A 14,265-nucleotide genomic window follows, 5' to 3' on the forward strand; every position below is an offset into this window, starting at 1 on the left:
CAAGCACCAGCCTGCACAGACACACTGTATGAAGAACACAAACACACAAAGGCAAACACACAGCACACACAGGAGTAAACCTAAATCAGCCAAACTGCACCATGCTGTTCAGAAAAAAATGACAATTATATGCAGACTTCAGCAATAAAATATGATTAATTGTTGCACTTTAGTTATCATAATTGGGGAAATGAAATTAAAAAGAAAACTGCCTTCATCAGTAGAAAACAGTCATTCTTTCTGGGACAACTTATAGTAATTGCCTTCAAAACATAAATCAAGCTCTGCTCACAAACACACACACACACACACACACACACACACACACACACACACACACACACACACACACGTATACACACATCACTCTCAGCTGGCTATAGGCATCGATTGGGAGTTGAGCGATAGAATGAGTTTGGAAAAATATCCTATTTTCATTTGGAGCAAACAAGAAAACAATACGATCCTGGAGAATTCAGTTTGGGCTCCCATATCACATGCATTAATCACATGTCAGAAAGACCCTGGGTATCAAGATACACTAAGAGCACAGAAAATACACACACAAACACACTCTAACGCACACACTTATGTGTGTATGTGTGTGTGTGTGTGTACAGCATCTCAGTTTCTCAGTCTTTCATCATGCAGTTGGAATGACTGGACGTCTTCCTGCGCTCTGAACGCCCTGTTGCTCCACTGTCTCTCTTCTAAACATCAAACACACACACACACACACACACACACACACACACACACACACATACACAAACACATATTCTCAACTTCACTCTAAAATGTGTTGTTTTACATTCACACACAAATACACACTGCTAGGCACTTTCCTGTCCCTGTGCACACAAACATAAGCATGGAACAAACATGCATACTGCTCATATATAGATCTGTATCTGTTTCTGTATGAAAAATGTCGGTTTGGATTAAACCAGAAGTGGGTGGAGTCTGAAACGGTGAGAAAACATCAAGCTTCTTTTCTCTGTCAAACTGTTTTCTGCAGCCACTTCTTCTTCTTACGTGCAGATGTATTAGCTGCTCACACAATAACAATGTCTGAACCCTGTATCTAAATTAATCACATAATAAAGCATCATTTATACTGAAACCCCACCATCAGAAACAGAAAAAAGTCAAAAGTTAGTCTAAATAAATGCTGTAAATAATAAATAAATAAGATTTTCCTTTTAAAAACTGGAGGTTGTGTATATAATGCTGCCAAGATAAAAAAAATCCTCTAAAGTGTCTGTGATGGAAAAATAATAACTAAGTCTGCCATATTGCATAATTTTGGCTACTCTTGGCTACTTGGAATTTCCCCTCGAGGGACGAATAAAGGAATATTGAATTGAATTGAATTGACATGTACTTTTACAATGGCCCCTAACCTGGCAGGCAAGCATGAGGTAAAAATAACACATGAGACAACAGGCTCCTGGATCACTTTCAAACTAAAGAGAGTCTGAATCTGATGATTACAAACCAAGATCTGGAGGATATTTACAGTATATACTCACAAATCCATATACATAAACATGCAGAATTGCTCATATGCACATACGTGAACATGCTCCTGCTGTATTCAGTTAATCAGAAGAACTGATATTTGCATGTGAAGGAGTGTGTACTGAACTTTATGTTTGTGTGTGTATGTGAACAGTTGCAATGCAGCACTTTAACAGACAGGGCCTGACATGATGGAGAGGCATGACAAACACTCACCTCTGATTCCCTTGGACCGAGTGCGAGTTCGCTTGTCATCACCCTCCACACTCATCTGGGATGAAGACAAGGAAAATGAGAAAGCGAGAGAAGAGGAAGACAGAGTGAAGTGAGTAAAGGAGGAAAGAGAACAGACAGTGTGGAGGAGAAAAGAGGGGAGAGAGAACAGAGATCATCAGTGTTAATTTCTCAATGCTCTCACTATATTCCACCACACATCCACCGTTAATTGCCCTTCCTCTGCTTCAAAAGAACTGCTATAATAACCCTCACTCAGAATGTTCCCATTTAAACCTACCAAAGGTAACACTGACACAAAGAGACGATCACATCTGTAATTCTCATAAAACAGCGCTCCCTCATCCCTCCTCACCCATCTCTCACCACCAAAAAAAAACCATACTGAAGCTGCTGTCCTGCTCACTTCATCAAAAGAGAGACAGAAATAAAGGCTACACACTATGAAACAGAAAACAAACCCTTTGTTTAAGCTACTTTTCAAATCCCCTCCCCACCCTCACCCCACACAGACCTCCATCACTCTCCCTGTAATTTCCTGCACCTGAACAGTGCACGATTGTACGCTGTGCAGAGGCAACAGGCAGCGCACACAGGCTGTGGCCCCTGGAAGCAGAGGGACTGACAATCATAACTATGCTGAATACAATAATAAAGCAAAAACACACAGGCTGCTAAAAAGCCACGGTAATAACCCTTTTAAGAAGAGGAGTATGTGCGCACGCGCGTGTGAGTGTGTGTGCGCGCGTGCGCATGTGTCGCACCCACTGCTTACTCCTGGCTCGGCTTTTAAGCCACAAAGGAGCAGGTGTTAACCCTGCTGCCTGGAACACACACATACACACACACATATTGACCCTCGGCCACACCTCCTCAGCACCACCTCTCCGTGCTCAGCGCTGCTCTCAGTGCACTCTACAGCTATCAGATGCTTTTTTAGACACAATGGAGCCATTAGCTTTGATTACTGGACACTGTTTCTTTTTATATTGCAGATCCCCCCGCCTTTCAGTTTTTTTGCCTCACACTTCCTCCCTCCTGTACACTCCCCATCTCCCCCCATACTCCCCCTTTATCCCCCCAGTTGCCTACACACCCCCTCTCCTTGCCCAGGCACTTAGCTGCTTTGTTGCTTCTCTATAGCCAAGTTGGCACCACCACAGTGGGATTCAAACACGGGGGCCCTGTTTCTCCTCTTCTTTTTTTCTTCTCTTCACTCTATTTGGCAATACCCCTTTCCTGCTAATAGACTACTTATGAAAAGAAGGAGGGTAAAAGGGATGAGAGGAAGATGAAGCACGCTGTTGTTGTTGTTGTTAAGGCCTTTTTTTTTCTCTGAGGAGGGTGCGCTTCATTCATTAGGGTCTAGTGTTTGGCCGGAGGTACAGGTGCAGGCACACGCCCCTCCCTTCCTGTGCGAGTCTCCATCGCCTTGGCCTGCTCCTCTCTCTTGCGCCACTCGCCTCAACTCTTCTGATCAAGCACTGTTAATGTAGAAGTCAAGCAACAAGCAGCAGTGTTGTGCCCTGCCTGAAGGGAGCAGTTGACTCCTGTGCTCCACTCACAGTGCTGTGTGGGAAGAGGAGCAGACGAGTGTGCAGTGAAGAGTTTTCTGTCAATGTGTGTGTGCTTCCTTTTGTATGCCTGCCTTTGTATAGTTCAAAGTCCAATTCCTTACACTCAACTGTCTACACTTCTTTGTATGCATGTGTGAAAGGAGCAGTGGTGGAATATAAGTACTGTAATTAAGTAAAATTTTGAGGGGCTTGTACTTTACTTGAGTGTTTCCATTTTATGCTACTTTATATTTCCACTTCACTACATTTCAAAAGGAAATATTATACTTTTTACTGCACTTTCAAATGATTATTTTACACAAGTTGTGATCAAACTGCCGTACAACATATGAGGTAGTTCAAATTAGCTTCATCTCCATTAAAATGCTGCCCATATATTACAGTACACGTACTAATAATCAAATTATAATAATAACAATGTGATATAAATAACAGTCCATAACACTTCAGCTTCACTCAAAATGATGAAAATATTTTTCTGCTTAACAGCTTCTTAAGTACCCTGGGGTGTATCTCTGCTATATGGAAAGATTGTGGAGTAGCGCTCCTAATTTGAAAATAGAAAGTAGAAACACTGGTTAGCCAGTTAGCAGTGAAGTTGAAACAGTTAGCTGAAGGTAGTGGAGACATTGCTGAAATAAAGGTCTGTGTACATCTGACAAAAAAGGCTGGGACCCACTGACTTAAAAACATTACTGATAATGCTTCTTTACTTTATATAAACAACATTTTGAATGAGAGACTTTAATTCTAAGGGTGTATTATTACATTGCAACTAACAGTTCTTTTTATTACTAATTAATCTGCTGGTTATTTTCTGGGTTCATTGTTTTGTCTAGGATATGTCATAAAATTACATCTTTTAAGAAATTCAGTGTTTTCATCTGCATCCCTCCTGTAAAAGCATAAACCACAGCTGTGGCAAAGTGGAGCTGCAACGCTGAACGCTTTCAATTGAAAACTGACTGAAACCTGTAATTGTGATTAAGAGAGGGAGCGAAGCTAAATGTTGAAACAAATGCTAACACAGGTGGAATTGTAAATACACAAACTGGTAAAGCAGTTTGGATGAAACAAGGAAGGGAAGGAGAGCAAGGGAGAGAATAGGTTTATGAATTTGTGTGTGTGTGTGTGTGTGTGTGTGCGTGCGTGCGTGCGTGCGTGCGTGCGTGTGCGTGTGTGTGTGTGTGTGTGTGTGTGTGTGTGTGTGTGTGTGTGTGTGTGTGAGTGAGTGACCAGGCATTTATCATGTTGTGGGGGCAAAAATCTGTTTACACAGTCATATTGTGGGGACTCACCTGCCTTATGGGGACAAAATGCAGGTCCCCTTAATGTAAATCATTAAATTTTAGGGTGCAGACTGAGGATAGGGTTACGGGTTAGGTAAGGTTAGGTTAGGTACAGGGTTAGGAACAGGCAGATAGTGGTTAGGGTTATGGTTAGGGTAAGGCTCCAGGAAATGAATGTAAGTCTATGTAATGTCCCCACAAGGGATAAAAACAGTGTGTGTGTGTGTGTGTGTGTGTGTGTGTGTGTGTGTGTGTGTGTGTGTGTGTGTGTGTGTGTGTGTGTGTGTGTGTGTGTGTGTGTGAAAGCACAGATTCCTCCTTGATGAAAACATTATATACTGCTCTGTTACTCCTGTACTTTTTCATCCCCCTTCCTTTGCTTCCTCCTTACATTGACAGTCATCAGATGAATCAAAACCTGGACTGAAAAGGGACCCTATTGCTTTCATGTTTGCGTAACCATAGTTACGCACATTTAAATAGGTAAGCACATCTGAGTTCCCCTCTTTTTCCTGTCCTTTTTCTCAATTCCAGCTCATTAAATTTGTATGAACACAAAGTCACAGCGAGTGAATCCAGATGCAGCCAGGCAGGCATTCACCTGATTTTCATAATCTATTTCAAAGGGCCCTTTTTAATGTATGTTCAGAACTTGTCCTTTACCTTGTTGTCTTTTAATTACACTCCTTGAACAGAGTATGTGGGTGGACCTACACAATACCGGCAAGATCTTATGCTGAACTGAGAAAGGGATAGAAAGGAAAAGAGAGAGAGAGAGAAGAAAATGAGAGGAGGTCGTGTGTCCAAGTGTGTGTGCCTATGCAAGAGCCGCTCTGTGTGCACAGCAGCATGTGTGTATCTCGGGGTTTAACTAGTGTGAAATGTAGTGTGGAGCAACAGCAGAGGAAGAAGAAAAAGAAGGAGGAGGAGGAAGAGGAGGAGGAAGATGCGGCTCATCCCTACAGGCTGTGTTGTACATTATCAATTATGTCCTTCTTTGTGTGCTACGGTCAGAGCAGGAGGGCCCCGCTCTGCTCTGCATTCTGACAGCTCTATGTAAATGGCTGGCTGGGGGCAATGACTTCAGAGAGAAGGTCACCCTTCGTCCCCTGGTGCACATAAATGACTCTTTTATTCATTTTCAGGTTTACAAGAGTAGATGAGGAAAGGAGGAGGTTAAGGTGGGGTGGAGACACAGAGAGAGGAGTAGGACAGGAGTGTTCACAACTGCCGACGAAGACTGACATCTCCAAAAATTACCTGCGGACAGCAGCTGCCAATTAGAGCGCGCTGCTTAGTTCCCTCGACAGGCGGACCACGCTGCGCAGCCTCCATGTTGGATCACCGCACGGTGAGCCCTTCCACAGTTTCACTTTAATAATTCACACAAGGCAGGGTGGAGTAGTGAGGAGGAGGAGGGGAGGCAGCGTGTTTCTCACTTTATATGCGAAAAGAATGAGCAAGTGTGACCGCATAATGGGTCAGATGTGAGGATGTGTGCTGTCAGAGGTTTGCCATTTACAGTGTGAGTCATCCTGAGGTGACTTCAGTGTTCATAACTAAACATCTTTTCGGCTAATCCCCCGTCCGTTTCATTCATCTCAGTCTGCCACAGAAACATAATAGGAAGGTTGTGTGACAGGTATCATATGTGCCGCGCCAAATAGACGGGGGCCGCTTCACATGATGCAGCATTGAAGCCAAATCCTCCCTCTCCTCGGCTCCCTCAGCAGCAGAATTCAAACCAAATCAATAAAAGTCATCTCTTCAGATGAACCCAAGCCATCAGGGGGAAGCAAAACTACTTTTACTGATCCCAGGGGACCCCCCGCCCCCATCTCACCACCTCCACTCCTCTCTCTTTCAATCTCCCCTCAATCCCTCCATCTCTTTGTTGAGTGTCACAATCTTAGTTGTGATGCACGGGGAGAAAAGGACCAGATGTTTTCAGAATGGAAAAAAAAAACTTGAAAAGGTGGCAATTTGGGTCAGAAGTTTTGTACTGAAGTACAAGAAAGGGTTAGACGGATTTAGGATGGCAGAGAGGGTTAAAAGAGAGGAAGAGAGGTGTGAGAAGAGAGTGCATTTTTCTACTCTGCTGATAAGGAGGAATATCATGGACAAAAAGTATGAGCAGCTCAAGGACATCCTTTTGAGTTTCTTTTTTTCATTGTGTTTCATTACAAAAAAAATCCTGTGAAGTGAACTCAGCAGCGGGAAAATGCTGAGCTGTGCCATGCTGAGCTTAACTAAACTGAACTAGGCAGTGTGGCTGAGGCGAAAGGATGGGCAGGGCCAAGCGGGAGATTTGATGTGCTGTTGGGTTCATGTTTTTCTGTCCAGCATGGCCATCAAAGCCCTTTTCCCCCAGTACATGCATGCACACACACACAGATGCACACACTCACGGACACAAAATGGTTCCGTCACTTTTGGGGACATTATACTGACATACATTCATTCTTACACTAACCACAGCCATAACGACTACTTACCTAACCCTAACCTTAACCCCAGTCTTCACCCTGAATTTAATGATTTACATCATGGACACTTGTGTTTTGTCCCCATATGGAAGGCAAGTCCCCACAATGTGACTGTGAAACTGAAACAGATTTATGTCCCCATAACATGAGTAATAGATGTACACACACACACACACACACACACACACACACACACACACACACACACACACACACACACACACATACACAGCCTGCCTCTTTTCTCCACTCTCCCCTACCTCCTCTGCCTCCACCCTTTTTTACTTTCCCCGCTGAGTTAGGGATTGGGGAAATGCCCAGGAAGCAGAATCAGGTTAGAAGGGGTGTGGGGGCGTGGTGGGTGGTGAAGAGGAATGGTGGAGGGGGAGGGGGTGCAGGGCCTTGTCACTCACCATGATTGGTCGACGGCTCTGCAGTCTCTGGGAGGCCTGACAGCGGCTGCTGGTCCTCTCGCCTCGTGTCCACCGCTGGTTCACCAGCTCACCCCGAAACTCATTTTCTAGAAATAAAAAGAGAGAAGAAATAAGAAAGTGAGGCAAAAGGGAGGGAGTGTAAAATTCTAGGGGAAAAAGAGGGGTGATGTGAAATCAACAGCATCAGCACATGGATGGGGTAGCACTTTGGATAGGAAGAAAAGGGAGGGTGGGGGTGCTACTTTGAGGTTGGGGCATTCGAGCATGCTGCAGACACTCCTTTATTAACTAAAGGAACACTGGGTATGCTGTATACACAATCACACACACACAAACATGCACACACACAAACACACACACAGGCATGGTTAAGTGGCCCAGCTGGGGTCCCTGTCAGTCTGCTATTAAAATCAATCAAATTTGCGCATTTTTATCAAGCTTTTCAGGGAGCATATATAAGCAAATAGGGGGATGGGCAATGCGAGGGGAGAGGGGGTGAAGAATGGTCAGTAAATAATGAATCATACATAAATCAAGCCCTTTTTTTCTCCCCCTCTCCCCCTTTTTCCATCAAGGTAATAGCTCTTCACTTCATCTTCCTGATCAGCCAGGAGAAACACACTAAATCTATTACAAATCTCTCCTCCAGTCTTCCTGTTTCAGAGAAGCTGCTGATGGTGGAGGCGTTAACTACAACACATAGAGTAGCCCAAACAGTCGAGGTGGTCGTATTTTTACCTCTCAATTTCAAGTTCAGGGAGAGTGCAGAGTATTTTTCTGTAAATGCCCAAGGCTGAACTTTTCAACTGTAGCTTTAAAACACTTCAGCTGCGGGACTCCAAAAGAGGTGGATGTGGCTCCCTCGCTCACTCTCCACTCTCTTTTTATGCACCGCTGAGCTGGTACAGTGAAACCTGATTCTTGTCCGTATATGTACACATCTATACCCTTCAGCTCTCACCTTTATATGGATTGAGTGTCTTTGCATGAGGCAGCAGAACATTGTGAAAGAAGAAATGCCCTTGAGTTTACTTGACTCCTCTTCTGTATGGGCTACCTAACTGTTTGTGTTCGAGAACATCTCAGAGAAAACAACACTCAATCAGACCAAGGTTTTGGTCAGCACAGTCTCAAGCCACTTGACTGAAAATGTAAATTGAAGCAGTAATATTGCGGAAGAGTAATCGTTCACAAATCAGGGTTTATACAGGGGAAATTAAAGGCAAAGTATTTTAATTCTGTCTTAAAAAACTGAATGAATTACCTAAATTTAAAATGATGGCAATACCACAGCTCTTTCAAATCAACGGCCTTGAGAGGCAACAAAACATTAACCTCTTTACAGCTGAACTTGAATATAATCCCTGGCATCTCATTTCCTCCGATCTATTGTCTCAACATTTTCATGTCTCTTGTTGCTTTCAAGGCTACAGTGAGTGTTATTTTCTCTGGACATACTGTCCCGTACATGAACCCGCAGTTCATGCAAAGTGCACACAAAAAGCAACTTCAATCTGAAAGCAAACAGTCAGTGAGACAACAAAAGGCTGTATGTCCGTATGTGAGGGGTCCCAAAGCAGACCAGCCCTGCCCTCCACCCCCCCTCCTTCTCTTCCTCCATCAAACTCCCTGCTCCCCCCTCCAGGCCTGCCCATCCCTCCTTTGCCCACTACATGCAAACCTCGCCAAAGCCCAGCCAGCACTCTGCAAAATGCTTGTTTATCAACTTTCACTCCCCTCTCAGCGAAAAAGTGATTACAACAGCAATACTGTTCGTCTGCATCTCTATCGCTGTCTCTCCATCTCAGCTATCTCTGCACACAAGCACGCAAACTCTTTCTTTTCTCTCTTTTTCTCTACTTTTTTTTGTCCTTCTTCTAAAATGAAGTGAGCATCCATCCTGCATTGTTAGTTTGGGGGCCAAGAAGCTGAGAGCCCTTCCTAAATGTCAAATATATAACAGCGCTCTATTGGGACACGTTGCCTCAGGCCATGTGTCAGTGTCCCTGCTCACTTCGTTTGTCCTGAGCCACTGCTCCTGCTACAGACACACAAAATACATCTTAAAACCTGCAGGAGATATCTGATCACTGAGGTTTCTAAAATCAGGTAATTAATCACAGAAAAGGTGACTAAATTGACCTTTCTGTACTGTCCTCTGTTGTTTCATGTGAAAACCTGAACATCTGGATCCTTCACAGATGAAAAAACATAAAACTAATAATTGAGCCTTGTCTGCTCAGGATGTGTACTCTCTTACTCTTTGATCAGATGCTGCTCATTCCCACCTAAAAGACTTGCAGCTCGTTATTTTACAGTGAAAATTGGAGAAGTACGAGACAATTAGGCATTCACCGGGGAGGTTTGGTTAATCAGAAGCGAGGGGGGCCGGGGGGAGAAAGATGAATATAAAATGAATGGATTAAAAAATTGGGTTTTACTGCCAGGATTCTGTGATTTTACCCAAGCATGCATTCCTGAGAGGCAAAGTTTAGAAAATCTTTCCTGTTTTCTGCAAAAATTTCATCTATAAAGTTGATACAAAACACTTTTACCAGGAAACAAAGTATGGGCTTGACTAATACCATTATAGGCAGGCGGCTTACTGTATTGGGACAATGGAGCAAAGAGGCCTAAATCCATAGTTAGATTAAATACCAGGGTGAACTGTCTGTAACAGTATTAGTGTACATACAGGGCCAGGCCAGCTGTACACCCCTGGTCCTGCTAAGCAGGATTTAGAGACAACTTGGTATGACTGCAGTGAGCTGGGCAGGAGACAGAGAAATCAAAAGTTGTGATTGTCTCATCTTACTCACTGATTTCTTTGCGTCACAGGACAAAAAAAGCTGAGTAAATACATTATCTGGCAGATGTGAAAATTGGATTTGGGACGTATGGATAACCAGAAAAACACCGTTCAAAAAGCTGTCAAAATCATTTTGGAGTTTTCACGTCCCAGGCTGAAGGCCAAATAATCCAGAGCACAGTGAACTACAGAAGGCCAGTCTTTTGTCACAAACAAGACAGTGCCTGTGAGGGGCTTCTGTGGTTGGATCACTTATGGGATGGGAGTTTAGGGGCGGGGTTGTGGAAAAGAGGGCGCCATGGTAACCAGCATTTGGAGGAGCTCCCCTGAGGGCCACCCTGACCTCAGCATCTGAGAAACAACACAAATGTGTCACTGCTGCTTATAAAACATAAAACATAGCACTAACTGTAGGGATCTGTGTACCTCTCTGCCTAAGGCAGCAGTTTGTGATGGTCCAAACAGTTCTGCATGTCATGGCTTTTCTCTCTGGCCATCTGAGAATTTATGCATACTTGGCCTACTTTTAAATTAATTTTCATTTTTTTATTTATTTCCCTTTTAACACAGTGCATGAAATTCATTATTTCCAGGCTTACATTTTAAATGCCTCCTCTCCATTGAAGGCCTGGCCGACCCTGACCTTTGCTTGTATTGCTTAGATTTCTGATAGGCTTTGAATGACTAGGGTGCAATTTGGCCCCAGCTGCTCCTCCAACATGTTTATTACGCTCCCTTCTCCGGCACCTGCTGTCCTCACCATGGGCTATTCAACTCTTCATAAATAGGTCTCCTCCTATCACAGAAACTAAAAAACAGAAGCAACTTCATATCAGCCTGTGCTACATGCAGCTCCATACTGTTATATCCTCCACTGCCAGCATAAGGCACCAATAACCTAATTCTGTAATCCCCTGAAACTAGGCTACATTTCACAGGAAAAGTAAACAGAAGAAAAACAATAGGTGTTTTATCATCTCTGCGTATGATACATTAAGTCTTCAGCTCCTTGTTCATTCTACATTAAGCCTGACAATAGACTTGCAGCTTTACTCTGAGTACAGACTCATTAACTCACATTAACTAAATAACCTTAAACACAAGCACAGCTGCTTACTTAAAAACCTCTATTTAGAAGCTATACAGCCACAGATGCCTGTTTTATCATTTTTAAAAAGAGTGAAACATCGTTGTATATTCTGCTGTCAACAAAAGCAAAATATCATTGCAGGACAGCATTTATTTAACAAGACTTTTCCCTTAAAAAGCCAAACTTGCATTATTACTGCTCCTAAAGGTGGATGCTTTTCAAATGGAAATACAGGGAAGTAAGTTTAGATGGTTTTACCTTAACCTCCTCCCTGCTGCAATCCTAAAAGATTGTCTAACATTTACTGCAGAACGCTGAAGTTTGTCATAAGAGCAGCTAGTCAGTGATCAAGCGACAGTGAGCAGTCTTACAGGCCACTACAGCGGGGATGGAGAGCAACTTAAAGAGCGGGTGACACAACGCTCTGTGTATCATCATCCTTCATCTCTTTCCTCCATCTTAGGACGCAGGTGCTTTGACAGACCGTGAGGCGCACACACAGCACATTACGTGGCCATCTAAGCAAAGCAGGCGGGGGGGGTGGGGGGGGGGGGTAGTAAAGAAAACACAACGCACTGGCTCACATTCTGCACCGCAGCACAGTCTCGGGGTGAATCCGACAAGATGAGCTCTTCAAAATACGGAGAAATGTGCTGCTCGAGTCTGCCTCTCCGACGCCCGGTGTTTATTTCTAGCGCGCTTCTGAGGACTTTTTATCTGCGCACCACTAAAGGCGGCTGACATTTGAAGAGAGCATCTCTGTTTTTTGCTGCAGAGGATCAAATGGCCAACCCCTCCCTCCCTCTCTCAAACACACACACACACACACACACACACACACACACACACACACACACACACACACACACACACACACACACACACACCATCATTCCATCCATCCATCTGTCCGTGCATCCACACACACACACACACACACACACACACACACACACACACACACACACACACACACACACACACACACACACACACACGGGAGTCCTGCTCAACGCCCACTGTAAGATCGTAATAACACAATCTGGTGCTGAACTCTAGACAGATATCGCACTTTACTGTAACAAAACAGAGACGCGGCTGCTACGATGCGCGCGGCAGTGTAGTATAGTCAGTGCTGTGACGAGTACAGTAAGGGCTAATTTATTCCTGGAGATACAGAAGGTGAAACTAGAGGACAGAGTGGAGAATACACTTCAGGTATGACTCAGTTCGCTAAGAGAGCATTCAGAGGAATATAACATGGGCCTCGTCCATTTTTAGACCGAGTGTGTCCAACACACTGATGAACTATGAGGCAGAGTGACAGAGAAGTGGGTAAACACGCATCACTGAGGTTCAGAGAAAGCGCCATAGTTGCTTTATTCCCACTTATTATAAGGCATCAGTGGAAATATGAACAGCGTTTGTGGGCAAAAACAGCATCTTCTCCATTTCTAACACGTTACAGGGCGCTTTGAACATGTACATAAATCGAGCAAACAAATCTGCACTTTCAAGAAAAAAATCAGGTCAAACTGCTCAGAGATCGCAGCTGTGACTAAGTTTTAATTCATGCTCCGAAAAAATGAAAATGTGAAAACACACTAATCGCCGCGAAATCACACTGTCCGTGATGCTTTCAAATACTACAGTGATGCGGAGAAAGATCTAAGTTACGCGAAAAAAGAGCTCAGATTTCGAGTTTTCTAAGTCTAAATCTATATGTAGCTTATCATAAAAACATAAACATACTTAATTTCTCATTACCTGCATTCAACAATATTTCCGTTGGGGTTTGGCGCTGTGTCCTTGCTCTGTTTTGAGAGTTGCAGGTCGCTGTCAAGTTTGCTAAAAAGATATCCCGAGAAAAGGTTTAAAAAACGATCATCTATCCCGTAACAAATGTCCAGATGTGATAAATAATAAGGGCAAGCGAAGGTTTCCAGGCGGCCTCTGCTCCACAGCGCACCGGCGCACGGCTCCGGATCGAGGCGTTAAGATGTTACTTGTTTGTAAGCAAAAACATGGCTTCATTTGCCTTTGTCAGCGAGAAAAAACGTAATATTGACTTACCTTTCCCTCATGAGCCATTGTACCCCCCTCCATCCCCTCTCCGCACACCCCCCCATCTCCTCCCTCCGCCCTTTGCCATGACATCACGGAAGCTGTAGTAAAACCTCCAGCATCAGATGGGCAGGGCTTGAGGTCCCCCCTTACTACACACTAACTCAATGGACATATGTATACGCACACACTCCCTCTCTCTGACTCTGTCCCTCCCTCCCTCTCCCTCTCTCTCAAACACATACATCAACTGAACCAATAAAACTGACAACTTCATTCTCGAAACTAGATTTTAGCTTCGTCTCCGCACGCAGCGCACACGATTCTCCAAATGTGAAAATAAGTTCCTCATGCTGCTTCACTCTTCAAACATTTCTAACGTCATAAACAGTCTGTACACAGTCAGTATGAACGCATCTCTGCGCCTCTGGGCTCTACAGGACGCAGCCAACACAATATTACACACCACAATGAGCTCATGTTTTATACATCTCACTCGCTGACAAGTTCTTCATGTCCCGAAAATGCATTACGTTACAGCTACTGTAATCCTCCACCCCCACACATCCTGGAAAGTGGTACCGTCCAATAATTCATTCAGGGGACATTTTTTTTTCTAGGACTGGGAATTGATGTAGTAGTTGTATGCAGAGTTAGTATATGCGCGGTGCACTGGCAGCATCTGATAATTCCTCCATATGGAAAGAGGGGTTTTAACGACATAAAGGCAGAGAGGCAAGTCTCCAAGGGAGCTTTGCTAA

At 43.9% G+C, this 14,265-nt stretch overlaps 1 protein-coding gene across 6 annotated transcripts in view; it reads right to left on the bottom strand.

Annotated features, from left to right (window-relative positions):
• myt1b (myelin transcription factor 1b) overlaps positions 1-13,554 on the bottom strand; it is a 37,042-nt gene extending 23,488 nt beyond the window's left edge. For 3 of the 6 annotated variants that reach the window (XM_070968756.1, XM_070968753.1, XM_070968750.1), the window contains exons 1-3: positions 13,208-13,524; positions 7,521-7,627; positions 1,738-1,792 (exon numbers count right to left, since the gene is read on the bottom strand). In XM_070968756.1, coding sequence (XP_070824857.1) covers positions 1,738-1,792; positions 7,521-7,523 — 58 coding nt within the window. In that variant the 5' untranslated portion in view covers positions 7,524-7,627; positions 13,208-13,524. Of the gene's footprint in view, positions 1-1,737; positions 1,793-7,520; positions 7,628-13,207 lie in introns of all 6 variants that reach the window. The other 3 variants (XM_070968755.1, XM_070968752.1, XM_070968754.1) reach the window with 2 other exon arrangements.
• Between the last annotated feature and the right edge of the window lie 711 nt (positions 13,555-14,265).

This window comes from Chaetodon trifascialis, chromosome 8, assembly GCF_039877785.1.
Source record: "Chaetodon trifascialis isolate fChaTrf1 chromosome 8, fChaTrf1.hap1, whole genome shotgun sequence".
Taxonomy (NCBI): domain Eukaryota; kingdom Metazoa; phylum Chordata; class Actinopteri; order Chaetodontiformes; family Chaetodontidae; genus Chaetodon; species Chaetodon trifascialis.